The 24,098-nt window shown below is 33.1% G+C and overlaps 1 protein-coding gene across 1 annotated transcript in view; it reads right to left on the bottom strand.

Annotated features, from left to right (window-relative positions):
- The window catches only part of LOC109845243 (glutamate decarboxylase 1-like), a 14,397-nt gene extending 426 nt beyond the window's left edge, over nucleotides 1-13,971 (bottom strand). Inside the window, 7 exon segments of the mRNA XM_020414463.1 lie at nucleotides 2-248; nucleotides 1,047-1,099; nucleotides 1,185-1,438; nucleotides 9,413-9,627; nucleotides 9,718-9,918; nucleotides 11,389-11,593; nucleotides 13,782-13,971. Of these exon segments, the coding sequence (XP_020270052.1) occupies nucleotides 2-248; nucleotides 1,047-1,099; nucleotides 1,185-1,438; nucleotides 9,413-9,627; nucleotides 9,718-9,918; nucleotides 11,389-11,593; nucleotides 13,782-13,867 (1,261 nt within the window). The 5' untranslated portion in view covers nucleotides 13,868-13,971.

A 24,098-nucleotide genomic window follows, 5' to 3' on the forward strand; every position in this document is an offset into this window, starting at 1 on the left:
ACCACAATGCGGAGGACAGCTATGTGCTCAGCATTGGGAGGCATGGTGTATGCTGGGATTATCCATCCAAAGCGTCTCATAGAATCTGCTATCTCGAATACAGTGTGCTTGGTACTGTCCTTGAGTGAGAAAGCCACGAGGGGAACACCTTTGTCTTTGGAGAGGATATCGAATTTGCCCGTTTGTTCTATTCCTTCTCTGAGAGCCTTTGTGTTTACCATACAGTTAATCATGATGTCTTTGTAGCCCTGCACATTTAAGATTTGTTTGACTCACTCTAGTAAGAATCAGATGTTGCTCCAGGCAAATGTTAACTAAGGGTACCAGTTTGGTTGGTGCTTTTACAACTACAATTTGCAACTTAGGATAACATTTTAGGCTCCACACCATGTAGTTGCATATGCGTGCAAAATCAGTGAAGTTGCAACTACATGTTGGATATGTGTTTATCAAAACTCATAGTTGAAGAAGCATGTGTTATCCAAAATACTGGATTGTATCTATGAGACAAGAAGCAACCAGGCATGCTTTAAGATGGATTATGATCTATTTTACTGCAGATTTCTTTCAAACGATTTTCATCAGCATATTTCTGTAAGATTTTAAAGAAAGTAATGCAACCTACCTATGAATGTTCTTTCTGTGTTTTTAACAATAATATGATCTTGTTTTTATTGGTGATGAAAATTAATCATAGAACAGTCTCTTATTATGCAACATGATAGCCTATATATGATTTCGAAAGTTAAAAATATGCTAGAGAAATTGATCATGAGCATATAAACTTTTCACATCTGCATTTTGGCAACTTAAATTTCTAGTCAGAATATTAAATTTATCTTAGTTGTATCTTGATCAAATAACACAAACTTCCCTTGAGAAGAAATCTACCAAGAAAGAGATTTTTTTAATTTTCATTTCCATTTTTTCTTAATAATTATTATCTCCTAACTGAGGAACACGTCTAAATAAGACAGGAAAATTTACCAATCAGATAGTGTGATCAGTGTTATGCAATAGATAGGAAGAGTTCAAAACTAGCTTACCTCAAATCCCAGGCGTATGAACTGATAATATTGAGCAATTATCTGACTTGAACCTGCAAGAATTGAAACAAAAATTCTTTTCAGACAACGACATGCATCTCCAAAAACTACATCAAGACACAATAATTAGTTATTTACCCTTCGAAAAGTTAAGAGTGAAAGTAGGTTGATCTGTTCCAAGATAATTTATATGAAAAATAAGCTCGTCAGGTAAATCATCTTTACTCCTCCAAATGTTCCAACCAATGCCAGCATACACAAGACCGTACTTGTGACCACTGACATTGATGCTCTTTACCAACGGCAACCGGAAATCCCATACCAAATCAGGATAAAGGAAAGGAGCAATGAATCCACCACTCGCTGCATCTACGTGAATCGGGGTATCCCACCTGCATCATATCAGATGTAGAAGTTAAATTATTACGAATTCAAATTACTAAAAGATTATGTACAAGGTTCCATACAATAATTGGGAACACGCTCTAACACATAATGACTGAAAATTGAAATTGTATAGATAGGAACAAAAGTTAAAAATTTGGTCCATAGTGTCAATGAAATCGAAACAGAATTACAACGATAGTTAATCAAATTATTCTCCAGAGAAAAAGAAGTTATCAAGCAGATATCACAGCAAGCAACTTAAATGGAAACTCATGTTAGCTTGTCAAGAATGTTGATCTTAACCGATCTAAAACATACAATATATATAACCATGATTGATTCAAAGAGATTAATTATAACAAGAGTGGAAGCGATACCTGAATCCATGAAGATTTGCCCAGATCTGAATTAGGGTTTTGATCTTCTAATCTTGAGGGTATCTCCTTTAGTTTCTCTTTAGATGAGGATTAAGAGAATTAGAGAATGTTAACCTCAGATTAAGGACCATAACCCTCTATTTATAGATATTACAGTTTTTTAATTTAACCCCTCATAAAATTAGAATTGCAGTCTGGTATCTACACAATTAACTCATGATTAAATTAAATACTCATTGACCCAAATTAACCAATTGATCACTTTATGTAGGTCAACCTTAAAGATAGTAACACACACTGATGTAACATATGTGCCCACAAATAGATTTTAATTAGATTTAAATCCAACAATCTCCCACTTGGGCACCATATGTTCTCTTAAAGTGTGTATAACCTTATGAGCTCAAAAATAACTACCACTGATAAGAGTATTTCCAAACAATCTCGTCCATTGACTATATCAATATAGGATCAAAGCGATTTTCGTCACATTTATCGTGACTAAACCCATCAAACATATATCAATAAAATCAAATGACATAGATCAACCATGGATGTGTAGCATGAAAATTACAAACAATGTGATTTGTACATGTCTATTTTTAACTGGTTCTATCTTAAACTTTAGTGAGGTTAATATCAAACATAATGTAACAGAGTGTTTAAACTGAATACTTTATTCTGATCAGACAATAAAATCAAACATAAAGCACCAAAAAATTACAAACTCCCACTAAAACATGATATCCTCAAATAATGTAACACTCATATGAACAGTGTGCTCATGAAAGACCTTGGTTGACAATCCTTTAGTAAGAGGATCAGCTATCATGGAGTTTGTACTAATGAGCTCTATGGATATATGTCCACTCTGTACCCTTTCTTTCACAACTAGAAACTTAATGTCAATGTGTTTTGACTTAGTGGAGCTCCCGTTATTGGAATACATAACTGTTGATTTATTATCACAAAATTACTTAAGGGGTCTTTCAATATTTTTCAAAATACGCAGTCCAGTAACAAAAAATTCACAGTCATATTCCCTGATTAGATGCCTTATAGCAAGCTACAAACTTTGCTGTCATAGTGGAGAAAGCTACAAGTGTTTGTTTGATATTTTTTTATGATATAGCTCCTCCTGCTAACATATAAATGTAGCCTGATGTAAACTTTCGGCTATCTTAGCATCCAGTAAAATCAGAATCAGAGTACCCAATGACCTTCAATTGTTCTGATTTTCTGTATGTGAACATATAAACTTTTGTTTTCTGCAGGTACCTCATAACCCTTTTGACTGCTATCCAATGGTCCATATCAGGGTTGCTTAAGTATCTGCCTAACATATCAACAATGTACGCAATATCCGGAAGCGTACATATCTGAGCATATATTAGACTTCCTACAACCGAAGCATAAGAAATCTTCTACATTTTTTAAATTTCAAGGTTACCTTTAGGGCACTAATTGAGAATGAACTTGTTTCCTTTAGCAACAGGGGTGTCATCTGGTCTGCAGTCTTGCATGCTAAACCTTTTGAGTACTTTATCGATATAGCTCTTTTGTGATAATCACGGTATACCTCGAGAACAATCTCGATGTATTTGAATTCCTAATATAAAAGAGGCGTCTCTAATATCTTTCATCTCAAAATTCTTTGAAAGAAATCTCTTGGTTTCATGCAACATGCATATATCATTAGTGACAAGCAATATATCATCGACATACAGAACAAGAAAAATATACTTACTCCCACTGAACTTGTGATATACACAGTCATCAATAATATTCATCTCAAAACCAAACGAGATAATTATTTGTTGAAACTTATGATACCATTGATGAGGAGTTTGCTTGAGTCCATAGATGGATTTTCTTAATTTACAAACTATGTTCTTCGAGTTTCCTGACACAAAATTTTCTGGTTGCACCATATAGATCATTTCATCAATGTCTTCATTGAGAAACACAGTCTTAACATCCATCTGATGTAACTCAAGATCGAAATGAGCAACAATCGTAATTATTATTCTAAAAGAGTCTCGATAAAACCGGAGAGAAAATCTCTGTATAATCAATGCTTTCCTTTTGAGTATAGCATTTTGCTAGAAAACGTGTTTTATACCTCTCCACATTACTATTTACATCCCGCTTGGTTTTAAATATTCATTTACAACTAATTAGTTTTGCACCTTCTAGCAATGGAATAATTTCTCAAACCTTATTGTCTTGCATAAACGTGTACTCTTCATTCATGGCATCAATCTACTTTTGAGAATTAACACTTTTTATGGCCTGAAGGAAGTTGATTGGATCATCTTCCAATATTCTATTATTTTCCTCACGTTCTTGAAGAAATACAATATAATCATCCGAAATGGCATTTCTCTTTTCTCTCGTGGACCTCCTTAATGGCACTTGTTCTTGAGATTGTTGAGTTTGTTCTTCTGAAATAGGAAGTTGTTCAACATTATCTTCTTGAGGTTTCGGATTCAATTCTTGATCAATAACAGGTATAGGAACCTGAAAATTGTCAAAATTGACAGTATGGATTGGGTTTGAAGCTAATTCCTCCTCAAAAGCAATGTCTCTAACCTTATTTCTCCTCCTAAACTCAACATCCTCAAAAAAATATTATTGTTCCCGTCTCAAAAATAGTCCTGAGTATGGGATCATAAAATTTATAGCCCCATAGATCGTTCAGAATACCCAATAAAGTAGCTGCTAATTATTTTGAAGTCCAATTTTTTTTTATTTGGCCTATAAGGTCTTGTCTCAGTTGGACATCCTCAAATGTGTAAATGCTTTAAACTGAGCTTTCGACCAGTCCAAAGCTTATAAGGTGTTTTAGAAACTGTTTTACTTAGTAATCTGTTCAAAATGTAAGTTATTGTCTTTAATGCTTCTCCCCAGAGTGACTTTGGTAAAGAAAAATAAGCAATCATACTTCTTACTATATCCTTAAAAGTATTGTTTCGTCTTCCAGCTACACCATTCATGCTGGGTGATCTTGGCATGGTGTACTGTAGGACGATATCGTATTCCTCTAGGTATTTAGCAAATGGTCCTGAACGTTGTTCACCTGAACCATCATATCTGTCGTAGTATTCATCACCACGATCAGATCTAACGATTTTAATCCTTTTGTTGAGTTGATTCTCAACTTCAGCTTTAAAAGCTTTGAACATGTTCAAGGACTCAGATTTCTCATGAATGAGATATAGATACCTATAACGTGAGTAATCGTCTATGAATGATGTAAAATATTATTGACCATTCCATGATGCCGTAGGAAATGGTCCACAAATATCTGTATGTATCAATTCTAAGACTTCTGAAGATCTATTGATACCTAATCTCTTAACTTTGGTTTGTTTTCCCTTGATATATTCAACACATACGTCAAAATCTGAAAAATCAATGGAATCTAAAATGTCATCAGACACAAGACGCTCAACTCTACCTTTTGAGATATGACCCAAGTGCTTATGCCATAATGTCACTGAATTTTTCTTATTTAATTTACGCTTAGTACCACGTGATTCCACATGCAATGTTTCATTATAAGAAGCAATTGTATCAAGCAAATATAAGTTATCATAAGTACTTAAGTAACCAGTTCCCACAATATTTGAATTAAAAGATAAACTGAATTGATTATTTCCAAATGAACAATGATAACCTGATTTGTCCAATACAGAAATAGAGACCAAATTCGGTCTAAAAGACTGTACTACAAAAGCATCTTTTACATCTAAATATGAACAAGTTCCTAATAGCAACCTAAAGTGCCAATTACTTCCACGTCTACCGATTGTCCATCACCCATAAAGATGTGTCTTTCAACATCACTTGACTTTCGGTAGCTCAGACAGCCCTGTATAGAAACACTTATGTGAGTAGTAGCACCAGAGTCTAACCACCAAGTATTTCTAAGTATTGAAGCTAAATTAACCTCATAACAGATCAAAATAAGAAACATATCATTCTTAGCACGTCAGGCGTGATATTTGGTACAATCCTTCTTTACATGTCCAGCCTTATTACAGAAGAAACAACATTGATCATCCTTATGTTGTTTCTTTTAAATTGGATCCTTAGCAGCTTTATTATCATTATTTATTTTCTTGCCCTTATCCTTAGAGGCATAAGCCAAATAAGCACTTTCAGTCTTATCTTGTTTTAACTTGTCTTCTTCTTGCATACAGTATGAAATGAGCGCATTTAGAGCACATTTCTCCTTTTGACATTTGTAACTAATCTTGAACTGATTAAACTGTGCAGGAATAAACAACAGAATCAGATGCACCAGTAACTCATCACAAAAATCGAGTTTAAGTGTCTTAAAGTTTTAAAGTAATATGAAAAAATTTCCATAATATACTCCTTGATATTTCCTTTGTCCTTATACTTTATTGAAATCGAGCGTGGTTGTTTCTACCTTATCGTTTTTTGCAAAACACTTCTTAATTTCGACAAGGAAATCTTTAGCTTTAGTAATCGCTTCGGATTCTATGCCCTTAAAGGCTTCCGGAACGTCGTGCTTAAGGATCATTAGACTCATGCGATTTGAACGCTCCCACTTCTCATACTCTTTCTTTGCATCAGGAGTGCTATCCGCATTGAGAGGTTGGGGTTGTTCAGTTATTAATGCAAGGTCTAGATCTATGCAGCCAAAAACAATTAGAATGTTCTATTTTCAAACCTTGAAATTTGTCCCATTGAGTATGAGAATTGAATTGATGTTAGCAAAAATTATTACAGCAGATGCATTGGCTGAAATAAACAAAATATTTTCACATTATTAACTGTAGTTAGTAATCAATAAAATTTAAATAATGACAAATCACATCTCAAGATATCTGACACAACATTAATATCAAGTTTTTGGACAATAATATTAATTGCAAGTGATACCTTGTTGCAATGATCAAACACTGATAATAACTCATGTCAAACAATAAAACTATCTTTGGATTGATTCATTATTCACATGTAAACTTTATAATTATCACGCGTTTATCAGCGCAGATGTGTATGCAGTCTAAATAAATATTAACCTTCCTTTAGACTGATTAAATATTTACACAAAAAACATACACATAACATCTAACATTCCTCATGAACAATCTACACAAGAAATGTTATTTTGGCAACGTCTTATTTCAATTAATCATTTGGAATGAGAGACAAACTTAATACCTTAGTATCATATTATTTGAATTAAATAATTAATTAACTACCAAATTTAATTCAAATTAAACAATTAATTTAAATTAAATAAATTTCCACAGTATAATTAGGGCCTCATAACTTAATTAATTAAATTAAGCAAACAAAAGAGAACTCATAACTTAATATGGCCTAAACTTAATGAATTATTTGAGCAATTCAAATAATCCATGCCCCAAAACATAAGTAAACTATAGGCCCATAAGTTAAAATTATTTGAGAAATTCAAATGATCCTTAATTTAATCGCAGGCCCAAAACAATTTTCTTTAGTGGGCTACGGCCTGTGATTATATCCAAAGAAACTCGCCTGCTTCATAGAACTCAAGCTCGCCGAATTGAAAAATATCAAGCTCGCCTGATTCGAAAAATCGAAAGCTCGCCTGAAATGGGACTCGAGACCTCATCCGAATGGAGACTCGAGAGCTCGCCTGAATCGAGCCGAAGCTCGCCTGAATCGAGCCAAAGCTCGCCTAAAGTCGGGGCTCAAGCTCGCCTACAGTTCCTAAGTCGAGCTCGCCTGACACGAAACTCTGAGCTCGCCTGTCAATGAGGCTTGAACTCGCCTGATTTGGGCTTGCGCTCACCTGATTTAGGCTTGAGCTCGCCTGATTTAGGGCTTGAGCTCGCCTGAGTAGGCTTGAGCTCGCGAAGATCCACCTCGTCTGCATACGTTGCTGACGAGGGTCGCCTGAATGATCTTCGAGCTTGCCTGAAGTCGGGGCTTAACTGATGTTTGTCGACGAAGCTCGCCTGCTAACATAACCGACGAGTTCGCCTGCAACTTGATCGAAGCTCGCCTGAATTCAGGTAGGCTCTCATGCCCTAATTTACGCACGATCTCACGCACGACATTCTGAATCGTCACCGCCGCCGCTTAAGCTCCCGCACCCTAAGGTTTCGAAACCCTAGGGTTTCCTGATGCCGTTGCCGCTGTCTTACTTTACCAGCGGGGCCACCAGCGACAGTTCACCGGCGAGAAGTGACGGACAACCAAAAAACTTAAATCAACAGCACACGTGATCTTCGAGCTTGCCTGAAGTCAGGGCTCAACTGTTGTTTGCCAACGAAGCTCGCCTGCTAACATAGCCGACGAGTTCGCCTGCAACTTGATCGAAGCTCGCCTGAATTCAGGTAGGCTCCCATGTCCTAATTTACGCACGATCCCATTTAGGGTTTCGTTCTGAACCGTCGTCGCCGCTTAAGCTCTCGCACCCTAAGGTTTCGAAACCCTAGGGTTTCCTGATGCCGCCGCCGCTGTCTTCCTTTGACAACGGGGCCACCAGCAACAGTTCTCCGACGAGGAGTAAGTGATGGACAGCCAAAAAAACTTAAATCAACAGCACACGATCTTGATTAATGATTTGATTCAGATCATCCAAACGACATAATTAAAAATAAACCGAAACAAAACATGAACTTTTACTGTTCATCCGTGAAACGGTTCTTAATTAAACAAATTAAGATCAAAAGAACCCTAATTTCTTAATCTTAAATCCCTAAGAATTAACCACGGTGGCTCTGATACCACTTGTTGATCTTAACCGATCTAAAACATACAATATATATAACCGTGATTGATTCAAAGAGATTAATTATAACAAGAGCGGAAGCAATACCTGAATCCATGAATATTTGCCCAGATCTGAATTAGGGTTTGTTCTTCTAATCTTGAGGGTATCTCATTTAGTTTCTCTTTAGATGGGGATTAAGAGAATTAGAGAACGTTAACCTCAAATTAGGAACCATAACCCTTTATTTATAGATATTACAATTTCTAATTTAGCCCCTCATAAGATTAGAATTACAGTCTGGTATCTACATAATTAACTCATGATTAAATTAAATATCCATTAATCCAAATTAACTAATTGATCATTTTATGCGGGTCACCCTTAAAGATAGCAACACACATTGATATAACATTTGTGCCCACAAATAGATTTAAATCCAATAAGCAGTTATCATAGCAAGCAACTTAAATGGAAAGTGGAAACTCATGTTAGCTTGTCAAGAAGAGCATTTTTTGACTTTTAAGGGTATATTGGTACCCAAACTATCAGTATTTTGAAATAGATCCAAATGTTGATATTTCGCGATAAGTTAAAAAATTTAAGTCACTCCAAATAGGTCCATGTCAGTGTTTCTATTAAAATCTAACTCGGGTAGGAATACCTCTCCAGTAAACTTGATATGCAAAATAAGTTTGATCTCATATTTTCTCTCCCCTGATTGATTTGTTAATTCATAGTAACGGCACTATGATGAGTTGCCGCACAAACATGAACAATATTTGCTCAAAATCTTAGCATTGCAATGGTTAAACAGATGATTAATCTCATTATAAGGTACATTAGAGACAGATCAAACTTACCCACTTTCCTTATTCTTCTCTGTAAGAAGGTCATTGAGTGTTTTGACATCTTCAAACTCTCCAGTAAGAGTAGAACCCAAGATGGCAGCAACACAAATAGTATTCTCATCCACCATTTGCACCGCCTTCACGGGGTCCATAACATAAAAACCCTCCCTTAACTTCACTTCTTTCAACTCAACCTCAAAATACCTAGCAAATTTCTCCCAACAAACCTATACAGTACGAGCAAATGAAAAACATGGTAAATTAAATGTTCAAATATCACATTACAGTTTATGGATGTTTGTTTAGGGGAACTGTACCTGTACATTAGCGCCAGTGACAATATTAGGTTTGTCATAAGGCTTTCCCTCGGCCTTTCTTTTGTTCTGCCACTTTCTCTTGAATGCCAATCCTGCCAACATTATTGCTTCTGACGATCCCACGGTTCCAACTCCTACTGCCGTTTCTTCTTTTCCAATAGGAGCATTAAAGAGGTGAGCTATCATATTCACACAGCGATTCTAGAGAGAGGGCACAAAAGGGGAAGAAGAAAAAAAGGTGAAGAAATGTCCGGAGAAGAAATTAGTATCAAATCATGCCAGCATATTGGATCATGCTAATGTCTGAGAACCTTTGTTTTACAATTTACTAAAATGAAAATGACAAAAGGAAAGACACATATGTTAAGTAAATACACAGTTGAACATTACTAAGATCATTCTAGTTTGTAGTCTACCAAGATTGAGGTTCACATGGAACTAGCAGAAATCCATATGGCAGCTACAACATGAATTTACCAGACAGAAATTCTTTATGAGAAAAACGTCATAGACAATAGGCGCCTTGGGATAGAATTCTGAGGGAAAATGGATATAACTTGTGTAATTGTGAACAACCTTTGTTTTACGTTTATAATTTAGGGTTATTTGCATATATACCCCTTAAAATCATAGGTATTTGCAAAAATACCCTCCAAATATCAGCATTTGCAAAAGCACCCCTCAAATCATCAATTTCGGAAAAATTACCCTCGAAGCAATTAATCATCAATTTTGATAAGTTAATTTGTAATCATAATGTAAAAATTATCAGCAAAATACTCAAATTTTTAGCACCAAGTTGATGAGTTGTTGATTTTAGGCGTTTTTTTCCACAAAGTTGATGATTTGAGGGGAAGTTTTGCAAATACTAAGATTTGGGGGTATTTTTGCAAATAATATTAAATTTTGGGGGGTATTTTTGCAAATACCCATGATGTAAGGGGTATATATGAAAATGAACGTATAATTTATTACAAAACCGGGCTGTATAAGATTCTATTGATCTGTTACTCCAGGACTTACTCTAGCCAAATAGATAAGTTCTTGTTTTTTTTTTTAATTAAAAGCACTAAACCATGGTATGAAACCTGTTCGTGCTCAAAACCTTTAATTTATCCAAAGCTCTTTCTGTTGTAACTTTAATTGCATTTGATAGCCTTTGGGATATGCTCTGAGACAATGAATCATGAATTTCAGAAAAATAGAAGTAAAACATAACATATTGTCATTGAGTTATGTTCATCAAAAAAATTCCAAATCTCCAAGCATTTAAGCATTTTTGTTTCGATCAATGGAAATGAGACTGTAAAATGTACGAACTTTTTTCTGAACCAACAGAAGGGAAAACCTAGACCTAGCTAACCAAGTATACAAAGGCCAAAAGAAATAAGGATATGGGGTGAACATAGTCTTCATAAAGATCAAATGCTACAGATTAACATAAACATCGACGAAAATAGCTGAAATATGCTCGTTGGTTGTTTGACATGTTTATCTTGCTGGTTTAGACAATCAATGATGGTTAAGGAAAAGCTCCTTCATGTTTCCAGATGCAACTTTTACATCTTTGGTGATAAACTCAAGCAAAAACAATCTGTGGTTCATTTTTTGCTGAATCATGCATGATAAAATTAGAAAATTTACAAGAATCACTTAAATGAATTTTCTCACCTGGAACTCGGTTGTAACAGGGTACTCATCCATGTCGACATAATTCTTGTTGACTGCAGACATAATGAGCTGGTTACACTCCGGCTCCATCCATGTCGTCACAAACGAAGCCAGGTTCAATCTCGGATTCCCATCCAGCATCAGCTCATCATTTATGATCTGATATGCTGCCTCCTTTGGTATCGAATTATCCGCCAACTTGAACCTGAGGGAAAAAAACGTTGGAACTAAACAAGTAGACCTTGCTAAAATTCTAAGAATTTAGTAATAGCCAAGTTAGCAAACAAGAAAAACAACACAAGTTTATCATTAAAAAGGCAGCAGTACTTGTGTAATTTTAACACAACAAAATAAGTAAGACCTGATCTTAAAACAGAGTTTAACTGGAGCTAAAGTTGATTCAAGAATAACAGGCTAAAGGAAGATCATTAGATCACAAACGCACACCATATTACCAGGCAAATGTATGAATTCTTTTTACAGGAAAAGTTAGGCATAACTATGAAATTGGAAGGGTAAGCCCTTTCGATATTTAGAGGAAAATCAACAAGATGACTGTCTTTTTCGGATTCAACAACATAACTCAAAAAAAGAAGGGAAAGTAACCAAGAACAGAAAACAGCAAAAGTGACCATTTTCTAAGGTAATACCAGGAAATTGTATAATTTGCTTACAAAAGAACAGCATAATACGAGGCAAACATCAATATTGTTTTAAGACGAAGATCGAAACATTTACCCCTTTTGATAATTAGACAAACATCAATAGAATTACTTGTCTATCTCTCATTCAACAACATAACCCAAAGAATTGAAAAACAAAAATAAAAATCTAGGCAAATGTATGATATTCTTGAAAGGGTAAGCCTAAAAACGAATATTGAAAATGGTTAAGCATTCCTTAAAATAAATTAAAAGAAGAAGAAGAAGAAAGGTTAAGCCATTTTACAATTATAAAAGGGTAAATATCATACCTCTTAACTTTCAAAATATCATAAAACCATCCCTTAAGTATAGAAATTATCACAAAACCCCTTTAACTTTCACATTTTATCAGAAATACGCTCTTTTAACATGTTAGGGAATTTAGTCTCCCCGCCTACTACAATATACGCAAATTGGAAACCAACCCACAATCAACAAGATAGAAAATAACCATAATCAATAAGAAAGAACACTAAGATTTACGTGGTTCGGTCTACATCCACGGGGCAACAATACGAGAAATCCACTATGTATCGAGAAGAACTACAATAGGAACCACTCAACTCTCGTCTCTCAAGTCTCAATCTCTCAACCTCACATACATAATCAACTCTAATATTCTCTCCGAAGCTCTCTCCTTACAATCTTTTAAACGGACAAAAACTGTGAAATCCTCTCCCAATATTATAATCTTTTACACGGATAAAGATCACGAAACTCTCGCCTCTTGCACAATATTATTGCATCAGACTACGCCATTTACTAATCCTAGATTACAATAATATTGGCCCTCTCCCTTCTCCTTAGTTTTTCCTCTAACAGTAGAAGAATATATATATATATATATATATATATATTCATGTCTCTAGCCTAACTTCCTATTTAGAATAGGATTCAAACTCCTAATCATGATGAGACTCAATCTCCTAATCGTAATAGATCTCCAACCCTTTGTAATTCTCATGAAGTTATACAAAGAATTAAAGACACAATCCTAACATAACACTGATGTTTTATAATAATAAAAAAGGCCCTAAACAGTTTTCTAATAAAATTTCAAAGTTAAAAGGGGTGTTGTGATAACCACTAAAATTAAAGGGAATTTTCTAATATTTTCAAACTTAGTTTTTTTTTTATATAATCGTCCAGAGTTTAAAGAGGGTTTTATAATATACTTTTTTTCTAGCCATTATAAAACTACCATCGAGATAATTTGTGTATTTCCCATTCATCAACATAACCCAAAATAAACAAACAAACAAAAATCTAATAACAGTGAACAGCAAAAATCATCACAATTTTCTTAACGAACCTAGGCAAAGGGGCTCGAACAAATCGCGAGGCGAAAGTGTAGCTAACAGCTTCAGCCTCCACCTTCGCCTCCGAGAGAACCATTATTAAATTCTTAGCAGAATTCCCGACGAAAGATGGGAAGGTTTTCTATTAAAGAAAAAGTTACTAAGACCTCCCTCCCTCCTTCCCCTCCTCTCTCCCTCAGTTGGTCGTTCTATTCAATTTATAGGGATTACAAAGGTTAGAAATTATGAGATGGGTACGTGCAAGTTGCAACGACAAAGAACCTTGTACCATGATGCTGGAAATTATTCACTTTTTTTTTAAAATTACTTTTTTACTTGAAAGAGGAGTGAAAATGGGTGGCTGGAGAGAGAGAAAGAGACAGAGAGAGACCTTGGAAGAGGAGAGCGGACGTATCTAGAGGCGAAAGTGCAGTGCACTGACTCGCCGGTGTCCGTTATCGCCGTTGACACCACCATGTTCGCCTTGCTGCTTCCTCGGGGTCGGAGGGGCCGGCGGAGGAGCGGATTCGAGGAGAGAGATGCGCGTGGTAAACGCGGTGGAGTGGGAACGGTACTTGTGGGGCGTTCTGCGACCCGACTCGGGTCGGGTTGTTTGAGGGCTTACGCGTTTTAACCGTTCTCTGGGGGTTATCTTAACCGGTAGAATGGTTTACGGTACTGTTTGGCAACCAAAAAAAATGTCTTATCTAAGAGCTTGTGTCTTATTGACTTGGTCAATAAGCTAGTAGAGCTGTTTGGTGACCAAAAATAGGAAGAGATTATTTTGGAGATTGTGTCTTTTGCAAGTAGCTTTTGGAAAGCTATCTCAAGTAGCGTTTGTCTTTGGGAAGAAGCTGCCAATTTTTTTCTTCCGTTTTTGCCCCCAATAATTTTAATTTTATATCAATAATATTGTATGTCTTTTTTAGTCATTTAACAAAGTTAAGCTAGTTGTACAGCTACTTTTGCCAAACAGCTCTAGTCAATCAGCTAGCTACACAGCTAACAGCTTTCAGCTACAATTTAACAGCTTTTAGCTAGCTTAACAGCTTTCAGCTATAATCTCATAGCTTTCAGCTAGTTTTGCCAAACAGAGCCGCATCATAAATTAAGAAGTAGTCGTCCCCCACCAAATTGACGGGTCCAACTATTCACACTTTCAAACAGTAACTTTGGGGGTGTGTGAGGACTAAATTTCCCTTTTCCCAAACCAAAACAAGCCAAGTCCATTCCAGAAACACACTCAACATCAAAAGGGCATTTTCGGCAATCTAACTCCCAAAATTACTGTTTGGGAGTGGATATAGCAAACATGCAAACGGACCATCTAACCACACATGAATGACACCGATAAACTATTTCTATAAAGCGCTCTGGTAAAACCCTTGCTCTACCGTAATCCTTTCGTATTTCTTATGTTTGACAAATAGAGGGTAATGCAATGTCTTGTGTAGACTTTTTAATGGTTCGGAGGTTAATACGGAATTAACTCTCCGTAACTCCTCGTTTAACCGGTTGCATACCCGTAACTATTTTTAAGTTTAAGATAGAATATCACTTACATGTAAAATAGATTCTAAGCAAAGATTGCAACTTTATACGTTTTGTTTTCAACTTGATGTGTCCGAATCTTCTTTTTCACAACTTTATTTATTTTTTAACTCCATTTCGCAAGGTGTCATACAACCAAGCTCATTTTGACAGATAGGCTCAAAGAGAAGACCCAAAAAATCTGTGAGCTCCTCCCTAATCATTATTTTATTTTATTTCGATGGAAAATGTTTAGTGACTGTCATCATCAAAAAATCACCTAGAAGAAAACAGATAATGCCAACACCTCCGACGACTACATTAAAGTGATGTCGTAGCTTCATAAATAGAAAACCAGCGAAATTCAAGTGAGTTCCAGCTACTTCAAAATTTATCTTAGGGAGAAAAAAAAACGATCATAAAGTTTTCTACGGTTTGATGAAGAATACCGTAAAATACTTTTATTAAAAAACACACATCTTTTTTTCGGGTGAATATATTAAATTAGGCTTTGTATTCCACTATCAGTCCAAATCAATGGTACAGACTACACAGTATTAAAACATAATAATACCGCTGTAATTATCAATACGTATAAGGCCTTATTATACTGGTACAGACATGTCTTCAATATTTGCAAATTGGCACTATACCCTTCCTAGATTTGCAATCTACTCCTCCTAAATTTTAAAAATTTGCCCCCTGCTCAAAAACACAAAAAAGTCTCTCTCTCCCCCTTTTTGAGATTTTTTTCTAGAACCGCCTATGAGATTAATATATCTATATATATTAATATAATTATCAAACTTTGAATTCTTATTGAATGACCGGATACTCGTCCTCCACGTACGTGAACTTGAAAGGATGACCCACGACATCGATCGTATGGTGGGTGCTCACCACAACGGATCGGTATCACCGCGTAGAAGCAACGATCGGGTGGTTGAGGGAAGGGCTGCTAGGTTGGTCGGCGGTTATCCAGAGGTGCGAAGTACGGGCGGTGATCAGACCGCTTGGACGCGACGTGGCCTAGGCCTACATACCAAGTAGCCGACAAACGAATCCCAGACTTGCGAGGAAGAAAGCAGACGGGTCAGGTCGCGCGCTACAAAGTGGAGACATGACTACACTTGGTGACAACACAAAACGACGATTGGAGCGGCATTACAGCCTCTAGTTTCGCGTTACATTACACATGAGTTCCTCGTTACTTATTTTCACAACCATTTATAAAGAAGTATAAAAATAAAAAATAAAAATGTTTGGTAAAACCCTTGACTTATAAAGATATGTATGCACTAGTGTGTTTAGTAAGCCAGTTTTTATGCACGTGCATATCTACCCAGCAAGTTTGAGATGGATGTAAGGTGGGCTTTATGTTTAGTGACCTTTAATAAGAATATTTGTAATAAAATATATTACATTTATATTTAGAGATCATGAAATTCGATAACGCTATTATGGGCTTATCTTTGATCATGTCGTAAAGAATTGATTCTTTTTTATAGCCATGTTTCCAAATAAAGTTACATGTAGAGTCATGTCACTATACAGTAAAAAAATATCGATTTTAATTTTTTCTTAACCTATGATAAGTAAGTATCGTGTGTATATATTTTGTCCACTATAGTAATTTCTCACCTTTTGTGTGGCTTGTTAAGGAAGTTTTATATGGATACTTTTTGTCAATTATAGTGATTTTCATCCTCTTGTCTGATTTATTATATCTCATAATATAGTTGATCAATAGCTTACGTTAGTTGCTATTGCAAGGTCATCTATATCTAATTATGTAATAAGTTTATGACTCCTTTAGTAATTGAAGAATAAAATATAAATTTTATAAGAATTAACTAATATTTCTTGTATCTTCTATGAAAAATGCTTTTTTGATTGGAAAAAGTTGTTTAATATGTTCTCCAATGGGAAATCAGCTGATGCTTCTTTGATAGACATGTCTCTTATTAATATCAGTTCAGGTAATTCATGTAATTTTATGAATTTTGGGTTAATTTCCTTCACTTTTCTATTTTTAATGAAAACAACTAGATCCTTTTAAATGATACCTCTGAACTTTTTAATAGTTTCTCTATATATAACTTATTGTATTTTTTTATCCTATGAATATTATTAACATCAGATAATATTTTTTTACCCTATGAATATCACCGACACGAGAGAATAATGTTTATAAAATATAATCAATTAATGCTAAACTATTATATTATAGTCTTTTATCAATTTTGAGAGAATAATGTTTATAAAATATAATCAATTAATGCTAAACTATTATATTATAGTCTTTTATCAATTTTAAGTGATTTAGTCTTCTATCAATTAATCAATTAATGCTAAACTATTATATTATAGTCTTTTATCAATTTTAAGTGATTTAGTCTTCTATCAATTAATGCTACCTCTGTATTTTTATACTCCAACTTATGAGTAAAATTATACACAATTACTTTTATTTAGAGAATGATATTAAATTTTAATTTATCAATATATTTTCAAATTTAATGGTTTTCTTGTAATTTTAAACTTTGAGGGTATTTCAAAAGTTTTTGAAACCTTGAGGGTGTTAATTATAAATTTTCAAATTTAGAGGGCTACTACTAATTTTCAGATTTTATGTTTGTTGTTTAAGTTTTGAAAAGTTAGGATGTTTTGTGTAATTTTAAATGATTGAGGGTGTTTTGTGTATTTTTTGAAACTTTTTTGTTTTTTAACGATAATTCATGTATTATAGTATGCTAGCTACTTATTAGTTATTTACCTTTTTATTATCATTTAAACTCATTGATGTTTATATGATATTATCTTTCTCTATCATCCATGATACTTAATTGATATGAAAAAGAGCTTTTTATTGAGGGGAAATGGGGATCAAGTTCGATGGTAATTCCTAGAATTTATCTATGTTGTTTGTAAGTTTTGAGAGTGTTTTTTATAATTTAAACTTTTGAGGATATTTTTTAAATTTTTAAATGTTAAGGGTGTTAATTACAAATTTTATTCTTTAGATGGTACTATTAATTTCTAAATTTCATATTTGTTATTCTAAGTTTTGATATGTGATGGTGTTTTGTGTAATTTTAAATTTTTGAGAGCATTTTGTGTAATTTTTAAAACTTTTATGTTTTTTTGTTATTGTTATAATATTTTATGTAACTTATTAATCTTATTTTTTTTTATTGAGCTATAGATAATTCACCTGTGATTAAGATATGATATAATTATGATTATGATAGATTAAAATTTAAATAACATATTAAAAAAAGTGAAGAGTAATATTGACCAATGAAAGATTTTTCCAAACTCGTGCTTTTAAAGAAAGTAAGTATAAGTATATGATATGATATGATTAATAACTTATAAGGCTATAATAATTACCAAATTATGAAAAAGGATATCTTGTTAAATCTCATATTGTGACTAACTAATTGATTATACATATTAATTAGGTTATTATTGTTAGTAAACTTATTAATTAACTAAGTAAATAATAACAATTAATTATTTCACATTAATAATGCTTATTAATTACTAATATATTAGGGCTAATTAATTAATTTATATCAATAAAAAATATTACCAGCAAATATCAATTAATTAATTAAAAAATAATTATCTCATAATAAGAAATATATTTAATTAAAGTATTTATATATATTACATTACTGTGGTTATTACTTATATTGATATCAATTAATTAATTAATAATTATTAATAACATTATTTATTAATTATCTAATTAATTAATGGTAATAATTATTTGTTCATAAAGATAAAATTATAAAAAATTAATTAAATAACGACTATTAATTATTTTATTGATTATTAAACTAGTTAATAATAATTAATATTATTTCTTTTGTGGAATAAAATATGATTTTTTTACTTAAATAGTAATTATTAGAAAATGTATTTATTAATTAATAAATTAATAAAAATAACTATGTTATTATAATAAAATATTTGCTTTAATATATTTTATATATCACATTATTTATGCTTTTGATTACTGATGTTGACACTATTTATTCAATTACTTATTAACAAATGATAATTTTAAACAAATTAATTAATTAATTATATTATATTATTTCATAAGAATATAATATTTTGTTAAAATAAACAAATATTTAAAGGGTTATGAGGGTATTATGGTATTTTAGTGTTAATACATAAAACTACTTGTAAGTAGGAAAAATAAGTTAGGATTTCCCAACTTATTTTTTAGCTACTTATAAGTTAAAAATAAGTAGATAATTGAACCTTCACCAAACATGAGTTTGGTGACTTAAAAGTAAAAGTTTTTTTTTACTTATAAGTATAATAAGTAACTTATAAAGTATGTTTCCAAACATGTTAATCAGTTCACAGTACTCTACACTGTACGGATCATTCTCAGTCTAATATCATAATTTGGAAGGGATAGTTTGGTGATTTCACTACCCATCGTTGGCACAATGAACCCCGCACAACGCATGGTTCTGGTAGAATTCCCACTTCAGCATAGAGTTATATTAATGTGGTTATAGAAAGTTTTTGTAACTTTATGAATAATGATATGGTTTTATATCCTCTTAACTATTAGTAAAATAGTGGAGAGACCAATGTCTTATTAACAATTGTTGATTTATCTAATGGGTTAATGTGATTGTTCTAAATCTAACACTCATCTTACCCTCATAACTTGCTCTCATTCCCAATTTACACTCAAAGACAGATCACAATCATTAAATGAATAAATTAACGGCGATTAATAAAGTACTCTTGTTTTCATTCCTTTTTTTTATGGCGAGTGTTTTCATTACTTTTTTTTATGGTGAAGTGGATTTAAATAGTTACCATATTAATACAGGTAAAGAAAATCTTGATGGTGAATATCCAATAACAATGCATGTCTATAAAAAAAGGGAAAAAAACAATAGCAATGAATGTTTATTTTTTAGGATATGTTTGTATACTATGATGATTTTTTTTAGTGTTTTCAAAACACTATAGTGTTTATCTCAAAAAGTGTTTTCAAAACACCATGGTAAGTTTTTTGGTCAACAAATTTGACCTTTTTATAGCATTAGCATTAAACATTTTATTAATATATTAAATATTAAGTATAATATACTATTATATATATTTATATATATAATTATATATATATATATATATATATATATTATATATATATATTATATATATTATATATATATATATATGTGTGTGTGTGTGGTGTGTGTGTGTGTGTGTGTGTGTGTGTGTGTGTTTGTGTGTGTATGTGTAATGATATTATATATTTAATTAAATTTTATATAAATATATTATTGTTATTAAATATCAACTTTAATAATAATAATATAATGTTTTATATCATTAATATATTAATAAAATATTATGATATCATTATTATTATTATATTAATACTTGTTGTAGTATATAAATTTATCATTAATAATTTATTTACTATATCATATATAATTATTTTGCTATAATTATACAATTTGATATATTGTATAATATATTGAATATATTAAAAAATTATTTTTAGAAGCTCTCATTTTTTATATTTAAATATTAATATATTATATAATATATTACTAAAACATTAATGATATGTTTTATTAATTAAATACTATAAAAAATATTTTTTTGTTATATAAGTCAATATTATATCATTATTATATGATTATTCATTAATAATAAATTATTATATATTGTGTTATCAATATAGTTTATTTTCTTATTATTTACAATTAATTTAACATATATAAAATATATACTTGTATTTAAACTATAATTATTATATTATATCAATTATAGTATTGTATTTGTTATGGTGTTCTTGATCACCAAAGTGTAACCATTTGCCAACAATGTGCATGTGTACTTATGCATTGTTCGTGGGAAAATTGTGAGAAAATTAAGAATAAAATTTGTATTAGTCTCTCTAACTGACTTAGGAAAAGAATGAATACAATTGCTCACAGTAATCTCTCTCTAACTGAATTAGAAAAAAGAAATTACAACTCCCTATCGGTTTCCCAATTTACAAAAGAAGGAAGGAATCGACGGAGATCCTTCCCTTTGTTTTAATCTGGATTCTTCTTGGTGTCGATGGAGCTTGATTCTTGTATCATGTTGATGGTCCGAACTCTTAACCTCGTGGAACGTTGTCTATTCCTCTTAACTTGACGTCGGGAAGAACTTGCAATGCAAGTTTAAAACTTTCACGAGTTAAGAAACACTAAAAAACTGCTCTTGATGATGCTCCAAGCTCAGATCCAGAAATTCTAGCTGAAGATCTAAAAAAAATTCCAAGATCTACCAAAAAGATCTCAATCCGCTACACCTCCTTAATTCGCTCCTAAGTGGGGCTAATGGGATGTAACCGCCCCTTAAATCACTCCTGAGTGGAGTTGTGATCCCCTCAAATCATGGGAAACGGTTTTGGAACCGTTCAACTCGTGTTTGAACGAGTCAAACGCAGAATTTTGCGTTCTGGGCATGAACTCTGCGTCCTGGACTAGGGACGCGGAGTTGAACTCTTCGTTTGAGGCTGAAAACGCAGTGGCGAGCCCTGCGTTTTGTTGCTTGGAATGTAGAAGTGAGCTCTGCGTTTTGTTTTTGGAACGCTGAGGTGAGCTCTACGTTTTGAGTTGAAGAAATCATTTATTTGTAGTCTCTTAAGTTAGAGCGTTGCCAAGATTGTGATCTTCATCTCAGCTCCTTGAAATGCAAGAGTCATCGGTTGTAACTCTTGTTGATGATTGTGAAGGCCGTCGAATCAGAACTTTTATCATTTGTTGTGAAGGTCATTGAATTATAACCTTCGTTGATTGTTGTGAAAGTCTCCAAATTGTAGCATTCTGGAAGTCCTCGAATTATAACTTCCATTATCAGTGCTTGATGGGAATTAGCTATCTGCAGTAATTTTTAAACAGCCTACGTGCATGTAATACCCCAATCAAATTGACGGCCGAGACCCATGAGGGTTCCCACTTAGCCGACTCGTTGAGTCGATATTCCTTTATGTCGACTTAAAAGGCGGTACTAGTCGATCCTCTTGTCGAAGACAACTCGCAACGAGCCCACTCGACCTGCTATTCGACGCCTCACAATGACGACTCGAAAGGTATTACTTCTCGGAGAAGCTAGAGGATGACTTCAGCCTCGAGCCTGTCCCACTGATAACGTGTCAGCATCACATTTAATGCTTGGAAGGCGCCATCATGCATCTAGCCCCGATAGTCTTCATGACTTATCGGACCATGTCAGCACCATAATGCCTTCGTTTACTTCTCATTTAATGCTAATGTGATCTCTCTTTCAGTCGCCAGCCGACACCTGTAAAGCATGAGCTAACTTAGCTGCCAGCCCATGCTTCTTCACCGTCATTCTGTACTCAGGCACAATGACAGTTTTATCCTTTCAGCACCACTATAAATAGGAGGTACTATTCCTATATAAAGGGATCCTTTTTTAGATTCCGAGTTATCCTGTAAAATCAGTGCCTTTTACAAATTATACTGCACACACAAGAACTCTCATAGTTCTTTACTTTCCCCACTCAAATTCATCAGCTGACTTGACCATCAGAGGAATCACGGGGAACCAGCCCCCGTCCTCTCACGGGTTTCTATATCCGCAGACTCTTCAGCCACTTGACTCAGAACTGGATATTCGGGGGAAGGAAGTGGCCCCTCATCAACTTCACCCCTATCCAACCATAGATATAAATGACTCTGTGATCATTTAACATCAACAGTATTATATTATATTGTATTATATTAATGGTACTAAACATAATATTGATATATGAAGAAACTAACATTATATTATATATTATTATATTATGTTATGTAACAAATATTATATTGTTATGTTATTATTAATTTTTATATATATTATTATTATTTACTATTAATATAATATATAATAATATGTAAAAAATAATTATCATATTATAATAATTATAATATTATATGTGTTATTAATTAATGACATTCTACATAGTATTGATATATTTGGAAACTTATTTAATAATGTAATATAGTAAATAATGTAATACAATATGATACAATGTAATATTATAATTATATTATGTAACAAATATATTATATCAGATATATTATTAGTGCACTATATTGGGCATTCAAAGTTCTAGTCCAAAAGTTTCGAAGCTCGAATGTCTCGAGAACCTTGAGTAGGTCATGATTCATGATATGGCGACATTAGAAAGCAGTTCACTACAAGGCCTATACACGAGCACTACCATCCCACGCCAAAGCTATAACATCACTTTGATGTATGACAATTCGTGACTCAGAAGAATCCAGAAAGCTAGGGAAGTAAAAGGAGTGAGTTCATCAAATGGAATTTGTCATCCTGATGATCAGTGAAGGACTTCGGGTACATCACTCTGGTGAATGACATAATGACTTTACAGTGGTGAACACCCTTTGAACTCAAAATACAAACACGAAACACATTTTTGGTGTTTTGAAATAAGTGTTGTGTTATTTATTTTTAATATTGCGGATCAATAAAAACACCATGATTTTTAAATACATGGTGTTTTATTTTTGATAAAAATGCTATAGAAACACTAAAACACCATGGTATCCAAGTACTACCTTAAATTGTTGGGTGCGTTGAATACTTTTGAAGAATTCATAATCGGATGATTAAACATGTTGGGTAATCCGCTCAAGAAGCGATCAACTTGTCATCTCTTTTGTTCATAGAGACTCGGTTTAGTTACCTTTCATTGTTTTCCATCAAGTCTCGATCCATCTCTTCTATCTTATCTCACTCCAAAAGATTAATACATAAAATACATTGCTAGCCCGTAACATGTTAAACATCACCAAATCTCAATTTGGCCTATTCACTTAATTCCAAAAAGTTTTACAATTTTTACTTAGTCTCTGATCAGTTTTGTCCAAACCCCGAATAGTAACACAATCGGTTCTGATATACGTGCAAATCACGTGTTATTAAAAGACATGATATTCTTACTTAGAAAACAGCTTCACTTCCTGTTTTATTTTCCTCACCCTAAAGTCACTCTTCTCTTCCATGGCATATATCCCAATCCTAAAAATTAGTTTTTCATGATTATATCTTCAACTCTAAACTGATGTTGTTTATGTTATATTGTTTATGGGGTTAAGTG

The sequence above is a fragment of the Asparagus officinalis genome, chromosome 6 (genome assembly GCF_001876935.1).
Source record: "Asparagus officinalis chromosome 6, Aspof.V1, whole genome shotgun sequence".
Classification (NCBI taxonomy): Eukaryota; Viridiplantae; Streptophyta; class Magnoliopsida; order Asparagales; family Asparagaceae; genus Asparagus; species Asparagus officinalis.